Source organism: Polypterus senegalus, chromosome 8 (assembly GCF_016835505.1).
Source record: "Polypterus senegalus isolate Bchr_013 chromosome 8, ASM1683550v1, whole genome shotgun sequence".
NCBI lineage: Eukaryota > Metazoa > Chordata > Cladistia > Polypteriformes > Polypteridae > Polypterus > Polypterus senegalus.
Window position 1 is genome coordinate 25590338 of NC_053161.1, and position 11367 is coordinate 25601704.

The following is an 11367-nucleotide window of genomic DNA, read 5'->3' on the forward strand; positions in this document are numbered from 1 at the left end:
CTGCATTGCATTTCTGTAGTGACTGATAATCAAAGTATTTGAATACTTACTTTAAGTTGCTAAAGGAAGCCATTGCTCACTTGTGTCCGTTGTCTTGTCTACCTTTGTCAGAATTTGAAAACAGTCGGTAATGACTGTTTTTCAAAAAATATAGGCGCGTGTTACTGCTTGAAAAATCAAAGGGTTATATTTAATATTTAGAGTTAGATCAATTCTTTACTGTCTGAATAAATTTTATTGCTTTAATTTAAAAAAATAGGTCATGAGAATCATGGTATCTTCGTGTATTTTTAATGTTTCTTCATTCATTAAGAACAGAAAGATTTAAACAAATAGGAAATCCTCATTTGCGAGTGCACCAGAGAGCTTAAATGTTTCAGATAAAATTAATTCAAAAACAATAACTAAGAGTTCCAAATTTATTTATCGATATAAATTAAGATCTATTAAAGTATTGGCTCTGTAGTCTGTATTATTTAAATGTAGATAAAAATGTAAAAGCCAAGACATGGCATGATGGAGCCGTGAATTTCGTAGTCCTTACTTAAAATTTCAGCCCAGGCAGTGCATGCCTGCAGACTTTACATATTTGCATGTCCTTCCTGCGTCTACTTGGGTAGTTTTCTCTCTGTACTCGTGATTACCATCTACATCAAAGTTACTTTTGTTAGGTTCCATGGAAACATTTCACTTGCACACATGATTAAGTTTGATTGTGTGTGAGTGTGCTCTGTGTTGGACTGTTAACCCTAACCCTGGTTTCTGTTTTGAATATGATACTGCAGGATATTTCTACTTTGCACAGGATATTGTATATTGGATTAATTATTTTCCTGATTTTTTTAAATATATGTTTCAGTCTTTTTTTGTGATGTCTGCATGCTGTAATTTTGTTTGGTATTGTTTCCTATGATAGCCAGTATTTTGTGATGGTTGCTGCCTCCTTATTGTGTACTGTACTAATACGGTTGTTAATCACATAGTTCTCCACCTGTGACATCATTGCACCTCCCTTATAAAAGATGACAGCATGCATTCACTTATGTCTGAACCTTGCTTAAAAAATGGAGAAACCCACTAACATTTTTAAACAAGTTCTGAGTTTGTCAAAGAACGTTTGACTTCAGTGTTCAGTCAGTGATCCCTGCCTAATTTTATAGTAATCATTTGAAATGACTCTATGACGATCACTAAGAAAATGTAACATCAGGTCACTTGCATTTGCTTAATTGAAATGATCGTCATAAATAATAGATGTCTGTAAGCTGGCGAATTAGCAGCTATTCTGAATTTAGCTAAAATCTCTCCAGCTAGACCAAAATAGAATTCATAAAATGCATCTGCACCATATGTCAAAGTTAGGTTTAACATAAATGTATTTTAAATACTTTACATACTGTAGAATTTTTAAAAAGTTTAAACATACTTAAACAATGTGTATTTTATGCTAGAAGGATCTGAAAATGTCAACAGGATGCTTATTATCTTATGGTTAAGTTACATTATATAGCACACTTAATGATTAAGTTTCAAACGTTGGCCTACAGGGAGAGCTAATGAAAGGAGGGGATGCATTTAAATATCTTAAGATCAGTGATAGCTCAAGATGGAAAACTAGATGGAGCGATAACCCACAGAGTGCAGTGTGGGCAGTAGGAATATTGTGTGATTGACAAATTTAAAGGTTAGGTTTTTATGACAGTTTTAAGACCAGCAATTATTTATGGAGCTGAGATATAGACAATAAAAGGAGGACAGGAAAAGAAGTTAGATGTGGCAGAAATGAGAATGTTGAGATGATTGTGTGAAGTTACAAAAAAGGACAGAAGAAGAAATGAGACAATCAGAGGGAGGACAGGAAAAGAAGTTAGAGATGTGGCAGAAATGAGAATTTTGAGATGATTGTGTGAAGTTACAAAAAAGGACAGAAGAAGAAATGAGACAATCAGAGGAGTGGGAGGGATGTCTAAGAAAGTACAGATAAGTAGGTTGAGGTGGTGGGCAGGGCCGTCTTAATGCATGGGCCTGCTGGGCAGTTGCCCGGGGGACCCACAAAGCATATGGGCCCCATGCTAATCTATGTATGTTGTGACTTGTTGAGTGGTTGTGTAGGTAGGGATCCCAGTGCACTGCTTTGCCCAGGGGCGTATAATGCTGTTAAGACAGCCCTGGTAGTATGGACATGTGATTAGGAGTGACATTTACATTTATTTGGCTGACACTTTTATCCATGGTGACTTGCAACATTTATGATACAATTGGTCACATTTCATTTTGTTTTCCAGTTGAAACACAGGCAGGTCAAGTGACTTGTTTATGTTCACACAGCATCATTAGCAGGATTTGCACCCATAATCTCAGGGTTTGAAGTCCAAGGCCTTAAGCACTACACCACACTTTCTGCTTAGAGACAATGAAAATGTGGGCAAAAGAGTAATGGAAATGGAAGTACAGGGGAGGAGAAAGCGAGGGAGGCCAAAGCGGAGTTGAATGGATAAAGTAAAAGACAATCTGAAGGAAAAAGGTTTGACTGGCACGGAGGTGCAGGATCAAGCTGTAAAAGGTTGATCAAGCACATTGACCCCACATAGAAGTGGGAAAAGAGGAAGAAGATCGAGAAGAATTATAGCACACTTGTGACACCAAATCTGGAATACTGACTGAAGTTTTGTCTCCATAGTTCAAGAGGGTATTAAAAGTGCAGCAAAACACTCAGAGAAGAGCCACTAGCTCATTGTAGAATTATGACATGAGAGAAAAGGTTGAAGAAGTTTATTCTTTTCATCTTAAGCAAGCAGAGATAAAGAGGTGAGAGGTGTTAAGTATGAGGCCCAATTGTTACTTTAAAATAAGACCTTGAACATGCACCAGAGTCTCATCTCAGATAAGGGCCAAGTAATCCTTACACGAAGAAATATATCAGTGCCTAACAATCTTCAGATTTCAAAGTAACATTTTGTAGGACAAGCTGGGTAAATTACAGTTAGCAAACTGTGCCAGACTGAGTGGCCTCATTTTGTGTAAACTTTTCTACAGCAGTGAAACCAGCACTTTGGAATTATGCATGACTGTGTTTTGTGTCGCAGCTTGGAATCATTACCTTGGCATACATAGTATACAATGATATTTTAAACACCTAAAAATGAGAACAAATTGTAATCCACTTTTCTAAATTTAGTTGTGCTGGCAAATGACTTTCAGGGTACTTGAAAGATAATGATGATTTTGTTATCCGTATTTTCTCACAGCTATAAAAGTAGCTAGCATTATTACACAGACATCATCAATTCCCATCAGAGGTTACTAAAGTTGGATCTCATGAAATTGTCATTTTTACTGTGATTAAAGTATTATAAGTATTAGTATTCTAGAAAACAATGCATATCTTAAGAAGCTAGTATGTAATTTCATTGTATGACTCTTTACAAAATAATACTTAAAATTTGTTTTGTATGAGGAACATTACATTTTGAGAGCCAATTTTTGACTGAATCAATCATTTTTTTAATTAATAGAGATTGCCATGCCAGAAAACAGATTACTGAAAGGACACACATATTAAACCAAAAACTGCAAAGATTTGAATATGTTGCATACTTTCTTTTAGAGGTCAAAGTAATTTAAAGGTATATTCAGTCTTTAGCAGAGAGTTCATTACAGAGCTTGAAAAAGAATATAGATAAGTAATTATCTTCTAATGAAAATACATTTCACAACTCAGTAAGAACATCTTCCTTTTGAAAACAAATAAAAAGGCAAAATGAAATGAATATGCCAAAAATATTGAAAATTCATAAAAATGTAATCCCATCTTGGCAATAGGGTTTCTTTTTTATTTATTTTAATACACAAATCACTTTGTAAAGCAACTCATAGAGTATCCAAGTCAGTATATTTCACAAATAATTCTTATAATACAGTCCATTAAATCCTATTCTGGCAGCATTGGGCACATTTAGGAACCAACTCTTGAGCAGGCTCCAATTCAACACAGAGCACACTCAGACTGTCAGATGGCCAGGACCCTTACCTGGCTGGGGTGCCTATATAATGGAAGAACCTGAGGAGAAAACATGTACAGGGATTTATCTCCCCCAAACCACTAGATGGCAGCCCCTCTGGGTTGTGGCGATGCCTCAGACTCTAACAGGGCAATATGGGAGTTGGAGTTCGGCACAGCCCTGTTAGATTTCGTGGGTGCCACCAGGGGGTGTTGCAGAAATGGCTGAATCCTTTATTGCAGATTATGGGACACCTGGAGCATTCCAGGTGCTCTATAAAAGGAGCAACCTTATTCCATTCAGGAAGCCAGAGTCGGGAGGGAGAGGACAAAGCTTGATGGGAGGAGTGGAGGTGGAAGACAAAGAGAAAGACAGACAAGAAGAAGAAAAGGATTATGTATTGTGCTTGTGAACTGTGGTGAGCAAGTGGGAAACGAGGGAAAGTGTTTCCCATAAGACAAAATAAAACTTGTGTGCTGAACTTGTGTCCTGTGTCTGCCTGTGTTGGGTTTGGAGAGCTGGGTGCCTTCTGCAGGGCAGTAAATATATACTGTATAAATGTCTGTCTTATTTATCTGCACATACTCATGTCAACATAACATGCACCTCTTTGTGATGCAGGAAAAATGCTGTAGTACCTATGGAAAATCAATGCAGACACAGACTGTTATTCAAACACTGGTCACTAGACCCGTAAGGCAGCAGTAATAGCTATCGGTTCCCTGTGCCAGCTATGAATAGACTAGTAAAGTATAAATACTGTAGATGTTATTTAAAAGCATTTTGAAGGAGTTCAAAAAACGCTGAAAGGAAATTTGTTTTTGTTTTGCTAATGGTTAACTATGCTACACATGTACAGAATGTGGCAGTCTGCAGTGCTCCCATTTGAAGTACAGATTGTCTGATAGAACTGCTGCTGAATTAAAATATGGCATTGAAAAATGAGAACAGATGCTGCATAACTGTTGTTAGTAGAGTGTGTCAAAGTAAATCTCCTTTGTAAGATATGCTCATGGACATGACATTTTGGTTATAAAATATTTACTTTTATATTATTCGGCTCTGTGTATGTCTCAGTTTAGATTAAGATGAATTAAAGTGAAAAGAAATCATTTCTGTCTGAAAAAAAGAAATATATACACTTCCTAGTGTAATTTCTAACGAATGATAAAATGTATTGGCGTGAAAACCAAATGTACTACATTGTCCATGTTTCAATGCCATTGCTGTGTGTTTCATGGAATTGCAGTTTACATTCTAAAATGTATTCCTTACCCGTAAAAATTATTAAAAATATTGCAATATTGTACTTGTCTTTAAACAGCAAGGTGGCTGACCACATTTTCTAGCAGTAAACTACTGCATCAATTAAATACTTTAAACAATTATAGACATGCACCAATGGCAAAGTCACATTAACACCTGCAGCTTCGATAAATTAAGTGTTTCAACTCCAATTAAAATCTGGACATTTGGTTTTATATTTCTGATGAAAGCCTCCAGAAGACTAATTTATCCTCCCGATTTGTTTAAACACATGCTTCTAAGCCGTAAACCCACTGGTGTCAATGTGAATTTGCCCTCCAGTTTATTCTGAGATTTTATAAGGATTTATTTCCAGATTTCTATTATAACTACAGATGGTGCTTGAAATGGCTGGTTAGGCTATTATACATCACAGTACATGAGTACTGATTATTTAAGTTTTTTCTTCTTACTACTCGAGATTTAAATTCAGCTCTTACTGCGACATAATACCAGTATTTATTCTAATTCTTTTTCCTATGGATATTTACCAAACTGAATTTCATATTTCACCATTTAACTATGGAAATTATAATTAGCACATTAGAAATAAAAAAAGAATAAAGGTAGTTGCTCAACCATGCATAACTAACTATGGAGCTCGTTGCCAGAGATTTACATTTTTACATAATGAAGAGAACTGTTTGGTTTCAGGTCTGACCACAAGCCACCTCCAATAACACATCTCCACTCCAAGACACCTTTCAGTTCTTGTCACATGTATGTCTGAAGTATTTCCTTACCATTTTTTGTAATTCTTTCGCTTAAAGACACATGCTAAAAAGAATCTAAATAGAACAATTTGCAAAGTAGAATATTTAGAATTTTGTTTGTTTGTTGAGTTACATTTTTGAGTTGTGATTTACTGAACTTTACATTTTCGTGACTGCTTACCTAGCATATGAATCAATCATGCTTTGGCTTCCTCCCCTTGCTTGATGAGGAAAAAACAATCACTTTCTCAATTTTATTTATCAAGTTTATCATTATATTCATTTTTGGGAGAATTTCAGATGTAACTTTAAATGGGCAAAATGTGTTTTATTGTAGTTTAATAACAATGACAACAACATTATCTAACTGTTGTTCTTATGTTTTTGAGAGTTCTGATTTATTTTGTTGTATTTTATGTTGATTGTGCTTTTTCTGGTAGGATTGTTTATGTATTTTAGATTTTGTTTTCATATTATTTCAGGAATAGCTAAAGCCTCTCACAATATTTTTTGTATTTGAAGCCTCATACAACATGCATGTTAAGAAGCAACTAGGATTACATTGCATAGTTACTAATGTGAGCACACTTGTATTTTGACTGAAGTAGCTGATTTTGATACCATTGGGTGTTATTCCATAAATGATCTGATGGATCGCTTTTATTAAACTGAGTTGTAGAACTTAAAGGAACATTCTGTAGTACTAGGGTGTTGTACCGTGTTAGCCATTATGAATGTAGAGAAAAGCCAAGCAGAATGACACCTTTTATTGGCTAACTAAAAAGATTACAATATGTAAGCTTTTGAGTCAATTCAGGCCCCTTCAAGGGAGGTCTCTTGTAGCCAAGGATATTGGGTAATATTATTAAAGTTATACACTCCCTAAAATTAGTTTCATGCAACTGGTTTATCATAGAATACTATTTATTTGACCAGTTAATGGGATCTTATCTACTAAAAAGGAAATAATATAAAGAAAAAGGACCAAACATAAATGCATTATTTAACATGACATTTTAATGCATTGTAACAAATACTAAGATACAGTCATTGGCCACTTTATAACATATTAGGCATGCTAGCCTATTGACAGAAACTCTTCCAGGGCAATATTCTATGATGTGGTGCACTGAGCTGCGGTAACATCACTTCAAGTGAGGCCCACTGAATTAAGAAGCAAATTAAAGGGCAATCTTAGTTATGGGATGAAGAGTGAACCCCCGGTGCTATTATGCTGAGTGCTTTTATGAGCAATCCTGCTCATTTTCCTTCAGCCAATGAACTATTCAGCAGAAATGTGTAAAGAAACACTACAGACGCTGCATTACACCCATGGAAATACACCATTTACAATGACTTACTGTTACTGCTAAATTTTAGCGAAGTCAGAAGTTTTGTCCTTCTTGTAAATCTTGCTGGAGTTCGAGAGGGTTGTAGCTTTTTGCTATAATAATTGTGTACTCGCTGTAAAAAATAAATTTCCCTCTTGGGACAAATAAAATACTATCTATCTAGCAAGTAGACATGGTCTGAAGTAAAGTTTTTGTTTTACCAAATCTCAGAATGGGCTAGAAGCATGATTGTAGCGAGCTTTATCCAAGCTAATAGAATGGTCACAAATACTCAGACAACAACAGCAGTATGTAGAAGTGATTCACTGAAAGCACAATGTGTTAGACCTTGAAGCAGATGAGCTACAACAACAGAAGACCAAGTCGTGTCAGGTAAAAACAGGAAGATAAGGCTACATGGACATCAAAATGGCCTGCACATTCCCCATATCTCAATCCAACACAGGAACTTTTGTAATGAAGTGAAGTGGGAGGTTTGCAGCAATAAATGTGTGGCAGAGAAATGTATGGGATCTGTGTGATACCAGCGAGCCAACATGGACCAGAAACCCTAAGGAATGTTTCCATCATCTTGCCTAATCAAATCCTTAAGGAATTCAGGCTGCCCTGGTAGAAACAGGATGTCCTACCTGATACTAGATACAGTACAGGCCAAAGGTTTGGACACACCTCCTCATTCAATGTGTTTTCTTTATTTTCATGACCATTTACAGCACTCCATCACTCACCTTCTTGGTCAGCCCTTACACAGCCTGGAGGTGTGTTTGAGGTCATTGTCCTGTTGAAAAATAAATTATCGTCCAACTAACCTGACTTCTGCACAGCACAACTGCTGGTCCCAACCCCATTGATAAAGCAAGAAATTCCACTAAATAACCCCTCATAAGGCACACCTGTGAAGTGAAAACCATTTCAGGTGACTACCTGTTGAAGAGAATGTCAAGAGTGTCCAAAGCAGTAATCAGAGCAAAGGGTGGCCATTTTGAAGAAACTAGAATATAAAACATGTTTTCAGTTATTTCACCTTTTTTTGTTAAGTACATAACTCCACATGTGTTCATTCATAGTTTTGATGCCTTGAGTGAGAATCTACCAATATAAATGGTCATGAAAATAAAGAAAACACATTGAATGAGGAGGTGTGTCCAAACTTTTGGCCTGTACTGTAGATGTACTTAATAAAGTAGCCACTGAGTGTATATTCATAAATACATCTTAATATCATGTCAGATTTGTTATGTCTGTTATTTTTTTGTCTCTTTATTAAATATAACCTGTTCCACTGACATTTGAGCTTGTTCCTAATTTTCAGCCCCATCTCAGCTAACTGTGTAGCTTAGCTGCTATAGCTTAGGTTGCAAGTTCGGCTCCTGTCTCAGTAATTTAACCCTTGTGTGCTTGCTCTGTAAATAATTGTAATTGTTGTTAGTTGCCTTGAATAAAGGTATCAACTTCATACGTAATAAAAATGATGATGAATGCTGTTATTAATGTACAGCATTTAGCTCAAGTCATAGTCACAACATGAGGGTAGTATTCACCATATGCTCCTGATTCCTAGCTACCTCGGCTACCAGATTGCTGCTGTCAGAAGCCAGTATTTTAAGGACCAAACACCTTGGAATATCTAATTAGCTTTTACTCGATGTAAAAGCTAGCTGTACCTATCTGTATTTGATCCAGTTTTTTTTTTGCTTTGGTCAAAGAGTGAAGGCAACTGAAGAAAGCCCTTGAATAGACAAAGAGAACCCATAGATCCTACATGTGTATGAGACAGTCATGATGACACAGCATTCCTAACCTCCTACGTTTTTCATAACCACTGACTGCTACTCTGTAAGAGTCACATACACGCACCTCACGGGTGCCATCCCATGTAGTCCAATTCAATATCAGATACACTGCAAAAAGCAGGCATGGACAGGGTACCAGTCTATCACTGGACCCACTCTGATTTAGAATCACCAACTGGCATGTCTGGCATAGGAGGGCAAGATAAGCAGGAGTGCCCAGAGTAAAATCCACGAAAAAACAGACAAAACAGGCAAACTGAATGCAGGCAATGGCCAAGAGCAGGATTTGAACGCAGGATAGTGGATAAATGAGGAAGCCACCTCTACTTCTTTAAGGAATGTGATGTCTGTTCCATACCCTAAACTGGTTACTGTCTCAGAAATTCCTGAGCTTCATTAAGTCATCCTTTGGATTGTGTGCCCCCTGTGATAACAGTTAATATGAATACAACAAACAATAAAATTGCAAAGAATTGCTTAGAAGAGTACCTTGCTTTCATCTAATCTGTCTGATACATTATTTTACTGTGTATGATTAACTAAATAAATATTGAAATAATATTTTATACAATTGTATTAGCATACATGATATACAGTATTCTTAGTATTGTATCATTATGTATTATTTAGTATACATATAAATAAATATATGTATTTAATTAAAAATAAATACAATTACATGTAAATATTTATTTTAGATAATAAAAATAAAATATATCACATTATATGAAACATGTTCAGATATAAAATATTTCTTTGTTTTTTTCTGTTTTGTAGAATGGACACATCTGCTGTTCAGTGGATCCTGTGTGTCTTTAGGATCAAAATTTGCCATTAAGGTATTTGTACAGGAATCTTGACAAGAGCACGAGTTTTCTTTCCAGGCGCCTCTTTATACCAAATACAATCGACCAAATGGAAGACGGACTGTGTGACAGCCCCTTTAATACTCGCTAAACAGCACTCCAGATATTTGTGTGTTTCCATGAAAACAAATGAGTTTTCAATGTAATGCTGTAAAAAAGAAGATACAGTGTGCTGGCATGAGTGTATTCAGTATTTACCATTAACATATTTTTAATGATTATTTGTTCCTAAAAATGGAAAAAAAAATAACACTGACATTTCAAAAAAATGAGTGGTTTAAGTTTTATTGTTTAGTAGCACTGATTTTATTTAATGATTCATTTGTTACTTGATACAGTAGCTTGTTTATGTGTAATAGTGAAATAAACATTTTCATTTACATTCATCATAGTTCTCTGACTTATTACTTTATTTTTATCCCGATTGTTTGTCACTATTATTTAACATGTTTCTTAATCTTTAGGACAGTTACTTTTTAGATCTTAGTGTTTATAGATTGTAAGTATGTGCTGTAAAGTTTTCTAGCTGTATAGTTATCTGTTTTATGTAAATGGATGGGTGGACGACTATTTCCCGCAAAATTTTCTGGTGCTGTTTTGAAGGCATAGGGGATACTGTAAATTCTAGGAAGCTACGTTGATTGTTATATTCATGGAAAAAATCACATAATCGATATTAACGTTTAAAGCCTATTAAATATATTTAGAAATGAGATGTCTCTTTATATTATCCAATACAAGTAGGACTAATATTTTAAATTTTAAAACAAATTATTATGAATTAAGCTTGATTTTTGCCAAATCAAGCTTTCATATTAGAGAAATAACGGTACTTTTAAAGACACCATATGCAAAGTTTTCATTTTTTATTTCATAAATGAAACAAAAGAATGAATTTGACTTCTATTTAATGACGATAACTGAAATGATGAGACACAGTCTCTTGTCGAGTCTTTTGAGGAAGTTTTGCAAATTTTTCTTTGTTGCTTGTCTTACATGAATCATTCTTTTCTGGTTTTGCTTTTTTGTTGTGCTAAGGAAATCCAACTGTTTCTTCCAAAAGTCAAAATGCTCTACAATTCATTTTCTTTTTGGTTTGCTGGAATTAATGGTGTCATTATCATGCAAAAGGCCTCAGGCTGATCACACCTTTCTTGCATTCTTGAGGTACTGACTTGGACATCATCTATGGCAAAAGAGTTCATGAGATCTTGGATGTTGTCCCTGGTATCTTTTGGACATCCTAAGGGATCTTTGATGTTATTCAGTGGAGTAATTATGAAGATATACACCCAGGAGGCATTGCAGTACACTGTTAAATCCTAAACTGTTTTGTT

General features: G+C 35.4%; 1 protein-coding gene across 3 annotated transcripts in view; it reads left to right on the forward strand.

Moving 5' to 3' along the window:
* nell2b (neural EGFL like 2b) overlaps window positions 1-10421 on the forward strand; it is a 405950-nt gene extending 395529 nt beyond the window's left edge. For all 3 annotated transcript variants that reach the window (XM_039760883.1, XM_039760881.1, XM_039760882.1), the window contains one exon: window positions 9942-10421. In XM_039760883.1, coding sequence (XP_039616817.1) covers window positions 9942-9983 — 42 coding nt within the window. In that variant the 3' untranslated portion in view covers window positions 9984-10421. The remainder of the gene's footprint in view (window positions 1-9941) is intronic.
* Window positions 10422-11367: the final 946 nt, after the last annotated feature.